Here is a 21,280-nt window from a genome sequence, read left to right on the forward strand (position 1 = left end):
TAAATTGAATGAAAACTGGGTCTCAAAATAAACTGGTGGTAGAGACCTGAACGTTGGTCGCTATCGGAGGAGGATGTTAGAAGGGTGTGGAAGGAGAGAGGTATAACAAAGGATAGAAGTAACCAGGTTTCAAACCCCAGATCAGCACCTGAACCCCATCTGGGACAGTCTCTACAATGACTCTGGATGTTCTGGTCAGATTAGGTAATGCTGGTGAGGAACGTTGTAAATCAAATAGGGAAATGAATTCCGATATCCGCTGGAACAAAAAATACAATGATGAGGTATAGGGAGGGGACGCCAAAGAGAAGAAAAATGTGAAGGAGAAGGTAGAATTGGGTAGAGGAGGTACACAGGGGACACCGAATCGGTGTATCCTGCCATGGACGAGAGGTCTCCCTGCTCCACCCAAAAACAGCTAACCACTTTTGGATATTTATAGGTGGAATAGTGTCCAGTCCCGCCTTTATTTGAATGGTCCATGTGGGATTAAGCTAAGCTTGGTTGGCTGCTACGTCTCACCTTTTTGGAGTGATAAGTCCTGGGAAGGACCTTATCTGTCTCTCAATTTCTTTTCAACTGACCCCCTTTAAAGTATTTCAGGGGAGTAACAATAAAACCAAAATACGTTTGATTGGGGTTGGGGATTGTAACAATTTGCCATCATTATTAGTAATGGACCAATGTCTATACTTTATAACGAGTTGTGTCGGTCATTGAAAGCACTAATATTTCAGTAATATCTTTTCAGGGATGAATTTTTATATATCTTAACAGTTGCTTATTTCTTTGGTTTTTTGTTTTTTCAGTGTTTGGGGAGCCTATTTATAAATTTTCTCTACTTTTTTGGGTATGTTTTATTCAGCCTCTATAATGGCATTCAGATATTTCTCAAAATTTCTTTTTCTTAATACAATCAGCAAGGTTTAAGAAATGTAATCCACTCTCACCAAAGCTGGCTAGTCTCAAGAGCATCACTTTCTTTCATACTCGGTACACCGATACAGACTATGGAGGATCAATCCTAGATAGAAGGTCGACATCAGGATATTGTTCCTATATTGGAGGAAGCCTTACTACATGGAGAAGAGATACATCACTACAGTTGATCTCTCTCCATGAACTCTAAAATCTTCTGATGATTTCTTGGAATATTGCTATTCTTGGAATTTCTTGAATTCAAGGAACAGATCCACGGGGAGAGGATTCAAGAAGAGAGAGAGAGGTTGGGAGATCAGCGATCAGCGATTCTTGGGGTTTCTTGGTCTGCAATTCTTGGGAGCGGGAGATCGGTGATCAGTGATTCTTGGGGCTTCTCGGCAATTCTTGGGAGGGGGAGATTGGCGATCAGCGTTTCTTGGGGACTCTTGATCGGCGATCGTGACGATCCTGAGCGGGAGATTGGCGGAAGATCCTGAACGGAGATCGGCAATTCTTGGGGATCTTGGGGCTTCTTGATCGGCATTTATTGGGAGCGGGAGATCGGCGAGCGGCGATTCTTGGGGCTTCTCCGTCTGAAATTCTCGGGAGGGGGAGATCAGCAATCGGTGATTCCTGGGGCTTCTCGGTCGGCAATTCTTGGGAGCAGGAGATTGACGATTGGCATTTATTGGGGCTTCTTGATCGGCGATTGTGACAATCCTGAGCGGGAGATTGGTGGACAATCCTGAACAGGAGATTGGCAATTCTTGAGGCTTCTCGATCGACAAGTTCTTGGGAGGGGGAGATTGGTGGTCGGCAATTCTTGGGGTATCTTGAGCGGCGATTGTGACAATCCTGAGTGGGAGATCGGCAGACGATCCTGAACGGGAGATCGACAATTCTTGGTGGATCTTGGGGCTTCTTGATCAGCATTTCTTGGGAGTATGAGATTGGTGATCGGCGATTCTCAGGGCTTCTCGATCGGCGATAGTGGGGATCCTGAGAGGGAGACCGGCGGATGACGAGGAGACCGACCAGATATAAATCGTAAGAAGCGGTGGGCGACCTCGGCGACCATCGGCGAACATTGGCAACCATCGGCGCCCATCCGCGACCCTGCGCCCGGCAACCCCGTGACCGGTGACCTTGCGACCTCGGCGTTCTTGGGACCTTGGCGACCAGCGACCCGGTGACCTTGTGACTCCGGTAACTCCTCCACGACTCCCCGCTCGATGTTCAACTTGGCTGCGGCCTGCACATGCCAATGGCTTTGTGCTCGCTAGGGGCCCACCTATTGCGCAGAAACCGTTGAGCCGCTCCATCGTGTCAATGTTGCGGTCGTCTCCCCCTGTGCGTGCGTGAGGCCCGCCACTTGGCTGTGTATGCTCGAGTCTTCTCTCTCTCTTCTTATCTTCTTTGTGTGTGCACCCTGCATGCATGTCCCATGTGCGGGAGAGATGGGTCCTCTCGCTGGAGTATTTCGTGGTAGGAGACCCCTGGAAGCGGGCCTCCAGTGTCCCATCTGTCGCGGCGAAAACCCCTTGCACTGTTGCAATTTTCGCAGCGACGAACTTCTCTCCAGCTAAGCGACGAACCTTCTTCACGCCTTGTTCACAGCAGCTGCTAGCCTTGCGTCCGGCGACTCCTATAGGTTGGAACTCGCAATGTATTTCCCTCCCGCTGCCCTGTACTGCATGACTGCCGACACCACGTCGGTCGTCGCGTCTGAGTTCGCTTCGTGACATCTGTCGGATAGTCATCTGTCGTGTTGTCGGCTGTCGCCGAGTTCACGGGGTTTGACATCAGGCCTGAAGGAAGCAGAGATCCTCTTGGAGAGCCCCAAAACTGCCACCTCCACGGAAATGAGGAACAATAGAATGGGAGGGAGCCTACAAGTTCGCGGAGACATACATCTTACATACTCCACCAACTTAGAGTACCGAAGGCCAGAGTCACAAGGTGTAGAGGAGTCAAAACTCCACGAACAAAGGGAGACAGGAAGCGACTAGAGCTGGAACGGACGGCTGCAAACAGGAGATGGGTTGGCAGGAAGGGAAGAAGGTCTTGAGAACTCGGATTGTGTACCAACCCTGGGAGATGATATGACAGGAAGGGTAACAGAAGCCGGAGAAAGCAGCAAAGCACCGGGCAGGTACTCACGGTCAAGCAAAAAGGGAGAGCAAGGTCCAGAAATCCTCGTTTACAAGCGCAAGAAACTAGGCGTCCATCACGAGAGAAGAATTGCTGTGTGGGCAAAGGCCGGTAAAAACGGGCGATTGTTATTTAGTGGCAGAGAGTCTGACAAGAAATAACACCAAGACAGGGCATGGGGTGAAGGGCGAAGCCGAGTCTTGGGGGAAAGAAAAGGAGACCATGGGACTATCAAGCAGGAGGACAAAAGAGGCCGACAAACGTCGAAAGGACATCGAAGAAGATGCTCTTAAGAATCCCCATGCTAGAATGATGGTGTCAACGGTGGGACTAAAATTGACAGAGGGTAACGAAGGGGGCAAAGAAGGTTTACTATGAAGTGCATCTCATGGAATGTCAGAGGCCTACGGGACGAAGGCAGGCGACGGGTGGTGGGAGGCTATCTGAGAGAATGGGGAGCCTCAGTTGCATGCTTACAGGAAACGATGCTGGAATACTGTGAGCCTAAGGAATGGAACACAGTGGGTCGAGGCTTCCTGGAGGGTTTTTTGGCGGTCAATGCGGTCGGATATTCCGGTGGAGTGGTGGTAGCATGGAATGAGGCCATGTTCTCCACAGTGGCTACATGGACGGGGCAGTTTGCCGCAGCTGTCAAACTGAAGCACACAAGCAACAACTTCAAAATGCTCGTAGCCTCTATAATCGGCCCAGAAAATGCCCAACATAGAAGGGAACTAATGGAGGGAGATGGCCGAGCTAAAAAACACGTCCAACGGGTGTCCCATGTTGTTGGGTGGCGACTTCAATGTGACATTAGAGGCTAATGATCGACCAAATGAAGCCGGAAGGAGGGAGAGACGTAGACTCGAAAGACTTTTGGGATTTCATCGCAGAGACATCACTACAAGAAATGGGGCCTTCTGACTGCATATATACGTGTAGAAGTGCAACGGGATGAAACATGATGTCGAGTCTGGACCAGTTTCTATGCTTTGTTGAGCTCGCGGGGCGATTTCCACTAGCGGACGTGAGATCCTTCCGCGTGCTCTCTCTGATCATACACCAATTGTATGGGCCGGAAATGAGACAACTAGGAGACCCACCTACCTCAAGGTAGACAAATCATGGCTGCAAAAGGTTGGCTTCAAAGAAGAGGTGCAGGAAAAATGGCGCTCACTACCCCAACTACGATCAGAGACGGAAACGTTAGGCGCCAAAATATACGGGCTACGGCAACATTTTGTGGAGTTTCGCAAGCGAGTACATGAGCACAGAAAGAAAACAAGAAATGAGGCTTTGTGCAGAATCAAACAACTAGTGATCTCGAGGCTATACGGTTTTTGGAAGAAGAAGAATCACACGGACGAAGGAAGTGGAGGGGGGTGATAGCCATGGAAGACAAGAAACTCGAGATGGATTGGAGACAGCGGTCCAGACAACTATGGCTACAACCTGGTGATGCAAACATGAGATTTTTCCACTTAGCAGCAAACAGGAATTGTCGGACCAACAGTATTTAGAAATTGACGGTCGGAGGTCATGAGCTTGTTGGAGCCTAGCCGGTAGGCCGTGCAGTTGCAGATCACTTCCGTATTTTCTATAAGAAAGGTAGTCGCAATACGTGGATGTGGTGCGGAAAGGGGGCTCAGACTTTGGACCCCTCAAACAAGGAGGAGTTGATTCGTCCGTGTTCAGAGGACAAGGTCAAGGAGGCAATAAAAGGCCTCAATGGTGAAGGGGCGCCAGGTCCGGATGGATTGCCAGTTTTCTTCTATAATGTATTCTGGGAGTTGGTCAAACAAACTGTGATGGCCACATTTGAAGAGTTCCGACAAGGGACATGCAGTATGGAGATACTAAATCGGGCATATTTGGTTCTACTCCCCAAGCAACAAGGTGCTGAACGAATCGAGGACTTCAGATCAATCTCCTTGTCTAACTCCATATACCTTATCATTGCAAAGGTATTAGCAAATAGATTGAGAGAGGTGATTGGGGAACTTGTGGGACCTTCCCAATCAGCTTTCATACCTGGCCATTTACTAGTCGACAGTGCCGTAGCAGCAGGCGAGATCCTAGCGACGTGAAAAAGAGACGGAACTAAAGGTCTCATGTGGAAGGTTGATTTTGCCAAGGCACATGATACGCTTGGCTGGGGATTCCTCTTGGCGTCAATGAAAAGAAGGGGCTGCCCGAAAGAATGGGTCACATGGATGAAAAGATGCATCACAACACATTCCTTCTCAGTGTTGGTGAATGAAAGGCGAAAGGTGGGCGTACACAACCACAAAGGGGGGTGAGGCAAGGGTGCCTGCTCGCACCCCTATTGTTTGTGCTAGCGGTTGACGCACTTGCCATATGCACTAATCAAGCATGTACACATGGTCTTGTGAAGGGTTATCTAACCGCTAGTGTCCTTGGGGATATCCTGTTATTGCAGTACACGGACGACACTACCTTTTTTGTAGACGGCTCTGTAGAGGAGGCAAAATACCTGTCCACGTTACTCGACCTATTCGCGGACTTCTCCGGACTATGTATCAATCAGGCTAAGTCTGCATTTGTGAGCTGTGGCCTGTCCTAGGTGGAAGAGGCTCAATGTGCAGAGGCGCTGGGAACACCGATTGGTAGCCTCCCTATGAGATATCTGGGTCTGCCGTTAACTAGAGGCTGGATGACTAAGGCGGATTGGCTGTCGATGATAGAGAAGGTCGAGGGCGGTTGGAAGGATGCAAGCCAAAGTGTTGTCCAGAGGCGTTAGGTTGGTGCGATTGAGGGCGGTCCTGTCAGCAATCCCTATATTCTATCTCTCAGTATTCAAAATGCCTACTAGAATCGGCAAGAGACTCGAAGGGTTGATGAGACGCTTCCTCTGGAAAGGCAATGGTATCGATCAGAGTCGAGGGCTCGCACTGGTTGCATGGGATATCGTATGCGGGCCCACCAAACATGGCGGACAAGGAGTATTGCATATCCAAAGCATGAATACAGCATTATTGGCAAAGTGGGTGACTAAGATCATGCAACCAAGTGATGACTTCACCATACGGATCTTGAGAGACAAGTATGGTCGGGGATTGAACTGGGATAAGAAAATAATCTTAAGCAAGGGGGCGTCAGCATTCTAACAAGGCCTCAGAAAAATCTACCCCAAGGTCTGGGAGTTCTACTCTGTCTGAATAGGTGATGGCTCTCTCTTTAAATTCTGGATAGACCCCTGGTCGTCGCGCGGCCCCTTGCGATGGCCCCTTGCGAGAAGCATTCCCTTGGCTATTTGCACTCGCGCAATGCCCTGAGACTATAGTAGGTGAATGCTGGGACAGTACCTAGAATCTGAGGGTTGAAGGTGCCATATCAGATCAATGACTAACTGATTTCTTGGGCTTGCAACAAGCTCTAAATCAGATCCGCCCTAACCCGGGGGAATTAGATGGTTAGGATTGGACAAGAACTCCTTTCTCAGTGGGGAAAGCCTATGCACGGATCCGATAGGGCAACAAGGAAGATAAAAATATGATCCAAGCGTATCGAGCCATCTGGCAGCTTAAGGTTCCGCTTAAGGCCAAGATTTTTGGGTGGCTCTTGCTCCGAAAGAGACTGATGCGTGTTGCAACCTGCGTCTTTCTCAAGAGGATGTATCCAGATACTCCGACAGTATGCGTGTTGTGCATGAGAGATGATGAAGATTGTAAGCATTTATTTTTTGGATGCCCTTTCGCACGCACAGTTTGGGTCACCCAAGCACAGTTGGCGGTGAACACATCATCGGAGGAGGCCTTTTGGGAGTCCATGCAGAGGACCGATCTCAGACATAGAGAAGTGGGGGGGCAAGCGCTGACAGTGCTCTGGGGAATTTGGCTACATAGAAATGAGGTAATCTTCCGAGGGGGGAAGGCCTTTACAGACAGGCTCACCCATGAGGTAGAAGGTCTCATAGCATCATGGTTTTCCTCGTGACGCGATGAAGGGGGAAGAGGAAAATGTATACATGTAATAGAGTCCTAGGGCTTGAAGCATGTACTTGTCAGGTGGTTACCGATTTGTTCGTGTGACTGCCCCATATACTTTCAAAAAAAAAACTTTCTTTCATACTCGACACATACATTTTTTTCGAAAAAATAAATACTTGATTTATAGATGTCGCGCTTATTTCCTTCTATTGTTACTAAGTCATCTTTCGGATCTTCTACCAGAAATGTGTTTGATCCTCGCCAAATGCACGTGTCAATTCATGGAAGTGGGGTATATATGAAGAGAGAGAGAGGACACAGGTCAGAAGTTTGAGGATGCTTGATAACTTTATTCTTCACCTTTTTGAATTCTTTTATACGCGATGATATTCATTTTATCACTTGGGCTTTGCAGTATTGATCCAATACACATTGACGATCCTCTTTGTCCAACAAATAATGTGGGGAAAAATTGTTTTCGTATTCATCAATGTATCAAGGTTTGGACCAAACTTTTGTGATCAAGCTTGCATGTCCTCGACTTTTTATTTTGATTTTAAGAAATAATTTGATTGATGAAATAGGTTGGCATTGCTTTGTGTTTGTGATAACAGCATGTGTTAAGGTTTTAAAAATATATTAGAGGTGATCTCCTTAAATTGGAATTGTGACATGTGTCATTCTTGGCTTCTATCCTCTTGACCAGTATGTCTTCTCCAGTCCTCAGCAGCCACCTGCCTTACTCATTTCTATTAGGGTCTAGAATGGCAAGAAGGTGTTTCTATTCATGATTTAGTAATAGGTACCTGCAATTTCCCATCAGGATAGAGTACAAGGGAGAAGATATCATTGGTGCCCGGCTAGGAGATGCCTATGTGGACTTTCGGCAAGATGAAGAGCATGCAAAGCGGTCGTCACCCAGAGGGGAAGGGGGTTTCTGACGGGGTGAATGTTGTCGGCCAAATTACTAGACCATCAAGTTTCAGATGCGGGCCGGAACAAAGCCATGGGCTTGCGATGGTTTCATGGGACATTGTGTGTTGGCCTATAAAATTGGGAGGATTGGGGATCTTACACCTACAAAGTATGATCACATCACTGCTAACGAAGTGTGGAAAGGATTTTGAATCTCTGGGACGACCTCACCATTCAAATACTGTGGGACAACAATGGCAAGGGGTTGAATTGGAAGAGAAAAGCAACTCTGGTCCAAGGGGCATCACCTTTTTGGCAAGGACTCAGACAGACCTCCCAGGTACAGAACTTCTTTTCTGCCAAGTTAGGCAACGGCTCAGTATTTCAGTATTGGTTGGATGCATGGTCATCACAAGGCACGTTGCGTGAATCATTCCCTAACTTATATGCACTCACCTGGAGCCCTAATGCCAAGGTTCTGGACTGTTGGGACGGAGTGTGGAACCTGGTGTTAGTTGGTGCCCTTTCGCACCAGAGGGTTGTAGAACTCCTGGACATGCAGCAGTCCCTATGACACAGCGTTTGTACACGAACAGTGTAGGAACAGGACTTGAATCCACAAGCCTTGCTCTACTTGAAGGAGCTAAGTCCTGAATCCACAGAACAAGCCTCTCCAACCCTTGAATCCACAAGGGCTTGTACTTGAATCCACAAGCATAGAAGCACTCTTTAACAAAGAGAACACTCAGAGGGGAGAAATAACAGTTTCAACAAGACGGGAGTTCTTTGACGCCGGAGTTTTTTGATTCTTTGACGCCGGAGTTCGGGAGAGACGGAGTTCGGGAGAGCGTGGGAAGCCGGAGTTCGGGAGAGCAAGGTTCTTCCTAGTGACTCCGGAAGGAAGCCGGTGTCGAATCTGTACGCCGTCGCCGGGCAGCGCAGGCTTCACGGAGAAACCCTACTTTTGCTGCCATGGAGAAGGGTGATGGCGTCCGCGGAGGAGGAAGAACATGGTTTTCTGGATCGCACTTCGAGATCAACAAGGGGCAAAAGGATGACCAAATTGCTCGATGAAGAGATCGAAGAAGATGAGCAGTTTTGGAATCAGGATGCTTTGAAAGAGCTTATGCGTCGCGAGGGTCGCGAGCATCGCCGGCGTCGCTGGAGGGTGGTGGATATGTCTTGCAAGCGTCGCCGGCGAGCGGAACTCTTCGACTCCGCCACTGATTGGAGAGACGGAGAATGGAGTGGACGAGGCCGCGGAAAAGAGAGAGGCGATGAGACTGCCCGAGGAGGAGTCTCCATGCGGCTTCATCGTCGCGGAGGCAAAGAACACCAGCGGCAAGGCGGAGGTGATTGGGAAGTCGGTGTGCGCGGTAAGGGGGAGCCCTCCGACTGTGACGGAAGGGGCTGGTCGTACGGTCGAGGGGACGACTGGGACAACTGGCGTTTTACGCCAGGTGTCGAGGGGGGCCTCCGACACCATAGCAGGAGAAGTTGGTCGTACGCGATTTCTGGAAAAAGCGGCTACCGCGGAGGAACTCCACATCGTCTGCGCCTCCTGGGAAGACGTTGCAGTTCCTTGGAGGGCGTCGCCCACCAACCTCCTCGACCTCCAGTCGGACGGCTGACCACGGGCAGCGATGGGCGGATCACTCAAGCTCTCTATGGCGCAAGGGATCTAAATATACACCCAGGAGGGGAAGGCCGTCTGGTGGGGCAGCGACATGGTGGTTGGGAATCCTCGCGGAGATTCCATGACAGCCGAGGATCACGATCAAAGCCGATCCAAGAGGCCTATTACCCTGGGCATCATGGAGGGCACCTTCACACATCTGGCGAGAGGGTCCCAAACCCAGCCGCTTGGAACGAGGTGGTGAAGAGGGGCCCAAGAGCATTCGCATGGAGTGAGAGAATGAAGAGGATCCCTCCACGCATAATGCGAGGGGATACCACTCTTAATCCCCGGCAGAACGAGGCCGCCCCGGACCCACCTCTGCTCCGTGAGGATAGGGGAAAGTACATTGACCCGGGCACGATGAGACGGGAGGTGGAGCGAGGAAAGAAGCCCCTTCATGAAAGCCTAGGGGGCGGATCAGGCCAAGGGGACAGGAGAGATGATGGCATCACTAAGGTGCAGACTAGCGGAGGCCCCACACTGCAAGAAAGGGAGTAGAGGGGGGCGCCGATAGAAGAACACCACCGCACCGAACAGTCATCAAGGACCGGAGCAGAGCATGAGGCCCCAGTAGTAGCCAGCGGCGAGCCCGGGCAAGCCGGCGAGGATCGTCACCATGCGGGCAAGGAGACAAGAACGAGGGGGGGGGGAATGAAGGTTGGGTGGAGGTGAAGCCACGTTGGACGCGGCTGGGTCAGCAGAATATCGTCCATCAGAGACCACTCGGGGAGGGAACTAATGCTTCAGGTGCTTAGGGACGGGCCACCATGTGCGTTTCTGCCGGGACCCGGTGGTTTGCCGACGATGCAGAAAGACCGGTCATCGTCAATACGAGTGCACTAAGGGGGAGATGAAAGTAGGGGTCCCAAAGAGTTAAGGAGAATGTTGACCCGAAGCCCGGGTCGCCAAGAGACTCAAATTGAGACGGAACGAGATGATGCTTCCAAACCCCTCCATAAATGTGTGGTGGGCGATGTATTCGGGGTCGTCCCGGCGCTGGAGAGTGTACGCGTTGGCGTATGGCAGCAAGCTCCTCATTTGGCCCAGGCGGAGTTGCAAAAGCTCGACGTGCACACTCTGCTTCTACGAGGGGTCCCAAGGGCTGCGCATACCGTGTTATGCGGATGGCAGCAGCGGGTCACCAAGGAGACGGAGGTGAGGTGGCGTCGGGTACTCTCGACCGACGGGGCGGAAGGAGTCAAGAAGGTGGGAATAGTCGTGGAGGTGCGCGGGGTCCCATTGGTGCACCGTCGAGAGGCGACTCTGGCAAGGCTAGTCGCTTCTTTCGGTCGGTTGAAGAACATTATTTCGTCACGGTTGGAATGCGTGGACCCAAATGTGGTGCTTCTGGATGTGGAGGTGATTGATGGGGAGGCGATACCTGATTCAGTCTGGGTCCGGGGATATGCACGGGCATTCAAAGCAAGAATAGGACCCAAGACCCCTCCAGCCGCACCAGGAGTATTCAGGGGATCGGATGCCTGCCAGGAGGCAATTGAGGAGAAAGGTGCTTCCTCCACGAGGGTACCGGAGGACAATGCATCCATGGAGAAAGCCGTACAAGAAGGGGATAGTGGGGTCCAAGTTCCAGGGAAGGAGACGGCAGCGGTCATCCCGCGACCCTCGACCAGAGAGGAAAAAGGCCAAGAAGATCCCAAAGAACAGAGTCTAGGACGGAAATTGGCGAGGCAGATAACCAATGCTGCTCTTCGCCGGTTTAAGGGAGTGGTCTACCGGAGGGGGAAGTTGGCGTTGACGGAGGCGGACGGTAAGAAGACATGGGTGGTAGCCGGGCGCAACGGGCAGGTACGCCTTATCGCCGACGGAAGACCTAAGAAGATGGAAGCTCGTCGACAATCACGGGGGATCGTGCCAAGGGCTCCGCGAAGCAAAGGGAAAGCAGCCGTAGCGTCCTCTAGCCACACACAGGTCGTGACGCCAGAGGAGGCCCATGATACATACCCGACGAAGGCTGAGGTGGCGGAGGAGGTGGGAGTGACCCCGACGAGGGAGCAGGGGGGGCATTCATCGGTTCATCAATGAAGTGCATATCGTGGAATGTTCACGGGCTTCGAGACGAAAAGAGACGGGGAGTTGTGGGAAGCTACTTGCGGCAGTGGGGAGCGGAGGTGGTGTGCCTTCAAGAGACGATGTTGGAAGAATGCGATCCTGAGATGTGGAACTCGGTGGGAAGGGGCTCGCTTGAGGGTGTTGTGGTCGTTAATGCCACGGGCAGATCGGGGGGCTTGTTAGTGGCATGGAACACGACGATTTTTGCTAAGGAGGGATCGTGGACAGGAAAACACGTGGCGACCGTTAAAATAAGGAGGAGCGACAGAGTTCAGTGCATGGTGGCTTCGGTGTATGGACCGGTTCTAGCAACTTGACGCCATGAACTGTGGGCGGAGTTGGAGGCAGTCACCTGCCTCTTTCAGGGGACTCCAGTGTTGTTTGGTGGGGATTTTAACGTCACTCTGGAGTCGGGAGATAGACCGAATGGCTTGGGAGGACAGGACCCGGGATCAGAGGCATTTTGGGCTTTCATCTCTGAGGTGGTTCTGCAATAGATGGGTCCGATGAATTGCAAATACACATGGAGGAGTATGAGAGGTCGTACCATGCGATCCCGCCTGGACCGATTCTTGTGTTCTGTTGATTTGTTGGAGGCACACCCGCTAGCAGATGTCCGAGCGCTCACCCGTCCTCTATCCAACCACGCACCAATTATATGGCAAGACAACGCTAGGCAGGCTAGACACACCTATTTCAAATTGGATAGATCGTGGCTACGTGAGAGGGGCTTCAGAGATAAGGTGATAATGTGGTGGACAAGTCACTCTTCTCTGGGATCAGCCACGATGAGGCTGGCCACCAAGCTGGCGGGCCTGCGTCATTACCTCATCGGGGGGAAGAGACAGATTCGAGAGGGAAGACACCGACGACGGGATGAGGCGTTATCGAGGGTCCAGCAGCTTGACGCCATTGAGGATACAAGATGCCTGTTAGAAAACGAAGCCAAGGAGAGGAAAGCCTGTCGAGAGGTGGTGGAGGAGGAAGATAAGAAGCTCGAGATGGATTGGAGACAAAGGTCGCGGCACACGTGGCTGAAGGAGGGTGATGCCAACACTCGGTTCTTCCATATGGTGGCGAATGGAAGGCGGCAATCAAATCACATCTACAAAGTGAAAGTGGGGGATCAAGAGGTCGTGGGGGCTCAGGCGGTCGGTGAAGCACTAGCTGGCCACTTCCAAAGGGTAACCAAGCGAGGACCCCGCAACCAGTGGCGATGGGAGGGCCGAGGGGTATCTCGGCTATCACGGGCACAACAAGATGAGCTAGTGAGGTCGATTAGTGCGGAGGAGGTGAAGGCGGCGATCAAGGGATTGAATGGAGAGGGAGCTCCAGGCCTGACGGCTTCCCCGTTTTTTTCTTCAGTGAATTCTGGGAAGTTGTCGGCCCTGACGTGATGGACGCCTTGGGGGACTTCCAGAGGGGCAATTTCGGACTGGACAGACTTAATCGGTCATACTTATTTATGCTGCCCAAGTGCTCAGGGGCGGAGAACGTGGGGGACTTACGACCCATCGCTTTGTCGAACTCTATTTATCTCATCGTCGCCAAAGTAATGGCCAACCGTTTGAGGGGGATCATCGGGGATCTAATCGGACCATTCCAATCGGCCTTCATCCCGGGTAGGCAGTTGCATGAGAGCGCAGTGGTGGCGGGGGAGATCGTCTCCGCATGGAAAAGAAAGGGGACAAAGGGATTTATTTGGAAGGTGGACTTCGCGAAAGCTTATGACTCGCTCGATTGGAAGTTCCTATGGTCCGTTATCAGAAAGAGGGGATTCCCCAAGATGTGGGTAACCTGGGTGCGACAGTGTGTTACATCCCACTCTTTCTCAGTCCTGGTCAATGGCCAGGTCGGAGGATGGATCCACCCGCAGAGAGGAGTCAGGCGGGGTTGCCCTTTAGCTCCACTCTTGTTTGTCCCGGCGGTAGACACCCTGGCTAGCTGTACCCTTTTGGCGTGCGAGCGAGGCCTCTTAAGAGGCTTTCACACGGCGAGTTATCCGGGGGGCATCCCTTTGCTCCAGTATGCAGACGACACAACATTCTTTGTGGAAGGTTCGGTGAAAGAAGCTCACACCGTTTTGTCATTGTTGGAGCTGTTCGCGGATTTTTCGGGATTAAGCCTCAACCGGGAAAAGTCAGTGTTTGTGGGGTTCGGTTTATCTTCCGAGGAGGAGAACCTATGCGCCTGTGCGTTGGGTACACTGCGAGGCTCGCTCCTGATGCGATATTTGGATCTTAGCCTCAAAATGGCAACTAGTGATCGATAAGGTGGAGCGGCGGTTGGAGGGCTGGCAAAGCAAGATACTCTCACGTGGGGGTCGCCTGGTACTGCTGAGATCGGTGCTCTCCGCTATCCCTATCTTCTACCTGTCGATGTTTAAGGTGCCGGTAGGAGTGGCCAATCGACTCGAAGGGTTAATGAGGCATTTTTTCTGGGGGGGGAAGGGAGAAAGAGGTATAGGCGGGATACCCCTGGTCGCCTGGGATGTGGTATGTAGACCCGTGAAACAGGGAGGACTGGGGATTCTTCACTTAGAATCCATGAATATTGCACTGCTCGCCAAGTGGGTTGAAAGGATGAGGTCATCGACGGAGGGGCTGGCCTTCAAGGTTTAAAGGGATTTATATGATCCGCCGCTGAATTGGGACCAGGGGTGGGCACACAAGAGAGGAGAATCCCCTTTTTGGCATAGTCTGAGGCAAATCATTCCTCGCATCCGGGATTCCTTTGACCCCCAGTTGGGGGACGGTGGACGGTTCCGGTTTTGGACTGACAATTGGACAAAGCATGGCCCCCTGAAGATGCAGTTCCCGAGGCTCTTTGCGCTGGCGAGGAATCCTAATATCGTCGTCAGCGAGTGTTGGGAAGGGGCTTGGGTCCTTAACCTTCATGGTCTTTGTCGGAGGAACGTTTCGTGGAGTTGCTGAGGTTGCATGAGATCATCCACCCTCTCAGCCCCTCGGGAGCCTCCAGGGACTGGTGGATATGGCAGGGGCCGCCTTTCTCACTAAAGGAGGCATATCTGAAAATCCGAGGGGAAGTGAGGGACGACATCTCTACCGGTGCTACATGTCATCTCATAATGATGCAAAAAATCCCCTTAAAGGTGCAGCTGTTCGGGTGGCTACTGAGGAGACGACGTCTGGTCACACGGGTATATCGCAGGCGATGGGCGCACACGGAGCCCATCTCGTGCCCTCTGTGTAGGGGGGGTGAGGAAGACTGCTCACACCTCTTTTTCACATGTTTGTTTGCCAGGGGAGTATGGGCATCGCAGCAGGTTCACGTGGTGGATTTTTCCTCCGACACCGCGTTTTGGGCTTCATTCACGATGGGTAGACACCGGAGCAGAGAGGACTGGGGGAGAATACTGGCGGTACTCTGGGCGATATGGATGCATCGAAATGATGTGGTGTTCAAAGGAGGGACGGCATCGGTGGACAGCGTCATCTCAGGCATTACGATTTTAGGATCTTTCTGGGGGTTTGGGGGGTAGCAGGCCGGCCTTACATGGCCATGTCTGTATATGCTATGTACATAATGTTTGCATCTTCAATGGAACAGGCGGACCATCGGTTTCCGGGTGGCCTGCCCTACTTTCTTTAAGAAAAACAGTTTCAACAAGACAATAGATTTCAATAATGCTCATTCAGGGGTACATGGGGGCCTTATATAGGCCACAAGAAGTGCAGGGTCGTCCGTAAGGACTGTACCCATGACAAGACAAGTCAAAACATTGAAGAAAACAATTCAGACAAGCTAAAACAGAAGATAAGCAGCCTGACAGACCTGAGCAGAGATATCCTGTAGATTCTGGGGCCTGTAGAAGCTGTCATGAGATATTTGTGTGGCTCAAGAAGATCTTGATGGGACAAAACAGAAGATATGCAGCTCTGACAAGTTAGAGTAGAGACCCTGGTAGAAGAAGAATCTGGCAGAGGATTCCGGCAGAAGATCTTGTCAGAAGATCTTGTCAGAGATAATCTTGTCAGAGGATTTTTAGGGACTCTAGGTATATTTCTGCAGATCCTGTCAGTTCTAGAAGAATCTCCTTGGGCCACAAGTTGCTAATGGGACTCAGAAAATAGGCTTGTGGGCTACATCACCCTAGCACACTAAAGCCCAAGGTGCTGCGAGTAAGATGGACGGACATGGGTCAACAGCCCTTTTCAGTCTGAAAGGCATACACAAGGATCCGAGAGGGCCAAGAGGAGGACCCAACAAATATCTGGACCTGGAGATTCATATGGCGGCAAAAAGTCCCGACGAAGGTATGGATTTTTGCATGGCTTTTATTAGGGAGAAGACCAATGACCCCGGCCTTTCGCAAAAGGTTAACCCAGATATATCGTCGGCATGTGTGTAATGCTCAAGAGGGGAAGAAGAGCGGCAACACCTATTTTTAGAGTGCCCTTTTGCTCGCACGATTTGGGCCAGCCAAGAGGTATCAATGGTGGATGTGAATTCAGAAGAGGCTTTTTGGGCTCAATCCTGAGTTGTAGGTGTATAAGAAAGAAAGAAGGCCGACGGGTACTGCCGGCACTTTGGGCCATATGGTTGCATATGAACGAGGTACTATTCAGAGGAAGGACAGCTTCTACCCAAGGGCTGTGCATGAGTTGGAGGGTCTTACGGTGGCCTGGTTTTGTCTGGTTGTGTATGGAGAGAGGAGGGTTTGAACATGTTTGGATATGCCAAGGCTCTACTGGGAGGTCATCAACTCGTCGGGTGATGGTCCCTTTTAATGTGTCAAAAAAAAGAAACCAAACCATCAAGTTCCATCCTGTCGTCCAATGACAAGGGTTACAACATTTATTAGGGTTTATAAGAAGATGAAATGACAAAAATACCCTTGGGGATTGGGGTTTGTATCACTTAGCAGGTGTAAATATCAGTTACACCGAAATTGTGCGAAGGCCCATTCATCTAGTTACCTATTCGGGTAAATAGATACCTCAAACTGTGAAGGTGGGCCACTCATACCTCTTGAGCAACCTGTTCCATGAGAAAATAAGAAAGATGCTTCATATTCCCCCTCGGCAGCTGGGTGTGTATGATAGTTTTGCCCAGGTTGGACACTAGCCTTTGGAATTGTGGTATGGGCAAACTCTTTGTAGTAATGTTGATGATTTGGTTTGAGCTCACATATCTAGGGCAAATTATTCCTTCTTCAATTTTATTTATAAAAATGGCAATCAGTTTCTATATGTTTTGTACCGTCATGTTGAACAGGACTGTGGAAAATGTCAATGGCTCACTGGTTATTTCTATATATTTTGATGCCATCCTCAGAATACATCTCAGGCCATCTAGTAACCCTATTATCCAGAGTGTCTCACATATTCCTTGGGCCATTGAGCAGAATTCTGCCTGTACACTGGAACATCCAATTAATTTTTGTTTTTGACATGATGTGTCAATGGGTGTATCAGCAGAGACGCGGGAAAAAGGGTTAAGGAGCGAAGGGACAACTTGGGTTGAGGCAAGAAGAAACAAGTGAGTCCAAACCCTCCTCCATCCTTTTCTCCCGCTTTTTCCCGTCTCCTTCACCTCCCCTCTCTAAACATAACAGACTATTTCTCTCTCTCTCTCTCTCAAATTACCAGTCTGTCGGCTTTTTGACGCATCACCCAGGATGCGTCTGCTGCTACTCTGGAATCTTCATTGGCCACCTCAGCTTCGTCTCTTCATCAGCCTCTTTTCTCTCTCTATCTGTGCCGTGAACTGGATACATATTTGGACAATTGGAACCTCCCTCTCTCTTCATCCAAGGAAATCACATCTCTCTTCAGGCGTTCGAAGTTCCCCCACGAGTTTGAATCTTTGGGCAGACTTCCCGTGTTGACTGCTGGATCACACAATTCCACTTCAACCTGTGGCCTTACCTGTCAATCAGTATCCCTACCATTACTCTCATCTTCAGAAAATGAATGTGAAAGGTTGGTCTGAGAGCTGGAAAGGCTGTCAAGTAGTGACCAACTCAGGAAATTGTTTGAACCCATGCACACAGTATTAGTCTGAGCCAATAATTTCTAGCCAAGTAGAATATTCTAGTAAACATTTTCTTCCATATATCCATGGAGAAAATAATTTTTATATCATACTCATGTCCCTACCCACTTTGTCTGCTAAAGCAATCAAATTTAAACTCAAGTTCAGGGGCAAAATATAGCGACAGGCGTAAATGTTTCAAGATAAACAATGCCATATGACTATGTATAGTGCAAGAGTAATGATCTTCCCTGGTGGAAGCAGTGGTGTCAGCCAGAGCTTATATTTTTTTTCTTTGTACTCATGTTATGCTATCAGATCTGGGCTAACGGGCCTATCTGTTGAAAGATACCTGTTTTTTTTCTTTATTTGATTTCTTTTAAACCCCTGTAAGTCCTCATATTGTAATCATGCCCTTTTGAGATCGATTCTTGTTGGATCCATAGTATCACGTCCTTGAGACCCAGTCACACTTTAAGCCAATATAAATAATGGGATCTCTCTAAGTAATCTCTCTCTCTCTTTCTCTTTGTCTCTCTCTGCATACTCTCTCTCTCTCTCTGTGTAGTCTCTTCCTCTCTCTCTCTCTAAGTTTGTTGGAGTCTCCCTCTGGAGGCTAGGTTTTAGATAAGTGGACCAAAAGGCATCTTAAGATCAATATGGTATCAGAGCCTTGCTTGGAGTGGCGCTAAGACTCCACAGCCATACTGTTGCCAGCGCACCGTCTCCAGCCCAAAGCTTCAATCATTCCGTGACGTCCAGCTTGATAGCGTAGATTTCCCTATGCTATCAGCGCTATTAAAAAAGAGTTGTGATGCTATCTGAAGCTCACATGTCCTTTTTTTTTTGAAATTGAAGCTCACATGTCCTTGATTAGTCGGGGATAGCTGCAGGAATGGTTTGCACTGCCCAGGTCGTGTTGTCTTCCAAAAGGCAAGCTTGTGGGATCATTGTCACCTGTGAGAGAGTACTGGGGTCTTGTTGACTTCTGGTACGCATGGGAAGGACTGAGGAAACTGTCAGAGCTGCTCCTACCGCTGGATGGTCAGCTGTAAACCCCATGATCTTTGAGGTGTTGCCGACAGTCTGTGGTGACATTTGCTACTGCCTAGTTGACTGAAGAAGTTATCATGGGTGCAAAGAAACTGTGAACATTCTAAAACTGTGAGCAGATTTTTCTGGACCTCTTTGACAAGGACTTGCAATGACTATGGATAAATCTAAAGCTGAAGTTCTCCCTCTTACTTAGCAGGATCAAGGGTTGATGCATCATGGGATTCCTGAATCCATTAAATATACCTGGCTTAATCTTCTTCATTGGAGCGAGTTTTTAAAATGATTCTTGGAGGAGGGTGGGCCATCAGCTGTCTGGGGAAGTGCTGCCATCTGGTTCAAGTTATGCAGTGTGGAAAGAAAAGGATGCCGTCTTTAAAACTTAGTTTCTCAGCAGCACGCAGGGAGACTTGATTCCTAAGTATCTTCTTCTTGACTCTTTTCTTAAAAAAAATCTTCTTCTTGCCACTCTAAACAGATCTGGGCCAAGATACATAAAAGTTGCATGAAGACGAATAATGGTTTGTGCATTTATGAGCTGGTCACAAAGACAGCACTTCTTTAACTAGATGACCAGATCGTTTAGAAATATGTTTCTGATCTGCAGGCTCTCTTGGATGAAATGGATCATTGTAGACCCATGGCTGGTACTGCTGCACATAGAGCTGGAATGGCTTGTATAGACCCAAAATTGTATTTTGGATTTCTTACATGAATCTGAATTTATTTTATTTGGTCTTTTAGATTGAACATGCATCGTAACTTCAGAACCAAACGTCGTACGGAATTAAAAGAGAGCTCCTGATGTAGAACCCCAAAGATTCCACTCAAATAGATTCAAAATCTTTAAACGAAGTTCAGATAGATCACTTTAGATATCAAAGTGTTGTAGTCTCTGTTCAAAGGCGAATCCAAAAATGAGGGATTGTAATTCACTAGAGATAGAGAAAAATAATAGAGATCCTATTCCTGTGTAACAAGATTTGGCCAGATTGGCACCGTCTTCGCTCAAAAAAGTCATTGGATTGGCTTAGCTTTTTATCGAAGAAGTGCCAGATTGACTTCCTTCTTTCTGGTCTTGGAGGATCTCTACAGCTCCATCTAGTTTGTGGCTTCTCTCTCCCTCTTATTTATGTAGGAATTGGCCCGTGCTAAATATGGCCCTGCGTCTGTGCTCTTAGTGATATTTGAGCTCCTGAAGTATTTGTTGGGCAGGTTTGTATCAGTTCCATTGGTGAATGGAGCCATTTTACAATGGAGAAGTGTTTTTAAATGGGCTTTAAAGCCAGAAACAGTCTATTTGCGAATATTTTGACAAAGGTTAAGGGAAGTGCATGGATAAAGGTAGAAGATTATGTTGTCACACTTAGACTAAGGTGACACAAGCCGTGCAGTAAATCATGTTGAACCAAGAAACAGGTTTGAGGAAGAGAAAACCAACTTGATTAAAGATAAGAGGGGATTACAAGAGTTTATATAGGGGAGCCCTAATGGGCTAGTTAAGAATGTCCCATATGGGAGTATTAGTTACAAAAAGAACTTAAGTGTCAACACTCCCCCTCAAGCTGGAGCGTGGATGTTTTCCACACCCAGCTTGCCACAAAGCTCCTCAAACCTAGGGGCATGGAGCCCTTTGGTGAAGATGTCTGCGATCTGATCTGCTGAAGGCACATACGGCAGGCAGAATTTTCCCGACTCTAGTTTCTCTTTTATGAAGTGTCGATCAATCTCTATGTGCTTCGTGCAGTCATGCTGGACTGGATCATGGGCAATGCTGATGGCCGACTTGTTGTCGCAGTACAGCTGGACGGGAGAGGAAACCGGACAACGTAGCTCACGTAGGATCTTTGTGATCCAAAGTGCCTCACAAAGACCATGTGCGAGCGCACGAAACTCCGCTTCGGCACTGGATCGAGACACCACCTTCTGCTTCTTACTCCTCCATGTAATAAGATTGCCGCCCAAGAAGGTGCAATATCCTGAGGTAGACCGACGATCAACAATGGACCCTGCGTAATCCGCATCGGTATATACCTCTAGGCGAAGACCACTGTGGCGGCAGATCAAAAGTCCACGACCAACTGTGCCCTTTAAGAACCGAAGAAGTCGATGAGCAGCGTGAAGATGACTCATGCGAGGAGTCTGCATGAACTGACTGAGAACCCCCACAGAATATGCAATATCAGGTCGCGTGTGGGTGAGGTAGATTAGCTTGCCCACAAGTCGTCGGTACTGTCCAGGCTCTGCAGGATCTTCATTCTCATTGGCGCCAAGGCGGTGATTAGCGTCAATAGGTGTAGTAATGGGCCTGGAATCCTCCTTTCCAAGCTCATGAAGAAGATCCACCGTGTACTTCCGCTGACAAATGAAAATCCCGACAGAAGAGTATGCAACTTCAATGCCAAGAAAATACCTCAACGGGCCAAGGTGGCGAATAGCAAATTCCGACGATAGATAGGCCGCCAGTTGTGTAATAGCCTCCGTAGCATCACCCGTAATAATGATGTCATCCACGTAGACCAGAAGGATAGCGACTCCCCCTGAC

At 49.5% G+C, this 21,280-nt stretch overlaps 1 protein-coding gene across 15 annotated transcripts in view; it reads left to right on the forward strand.

Annotated features, from left to right (window-relative positions):
* Window positions 1-21,280, forward strand: part of MEE44 (Nucleotidyltransferase family protein) — a 45,652-nt gene that overhangs the window by 13,839 nt on the left and 10,533 nt on the right. For 13 of the 15 annotated variants that reach the window (XM_078586827.1, XM_078586829.1, XM_078586826.1 and 10 more), the window contains 3 exons: window positions 810-850; window positions 7,266-7,343; window positions 7,438-7,522. In XM_078586827.1, the coding sequence (XP_078442953.1) occupies window positions 810-850; window positions 7,266-7,343; window positions 7,438-7,522 (204 nt within the window). Of the gene's footprint in view, window positions 1-809; window positions 851-7,265; window positions 7,344-7,437; window positions 7,523-17,123; window positions 17,188-21,280 lie in introns of all 15 variants that reach the window. The other 2 variants (XM_078586830.1, XM_078586831.1) reach the window with 2 other exon arrangements.

This window comes from Wolffia australiana, chromosome 14 (genome assembly GCF_029677425.1).
Source record: "Wolffia australiana isolate 7733 chromosome 14, ASM2967742v1".
NCBI classification, from domain to species: Eukaryota; Viridiplantae; Streptophyta; class Magnoliopsida; order Alismatales; family Araceae; genus Wolffia; species Wolffia australiana.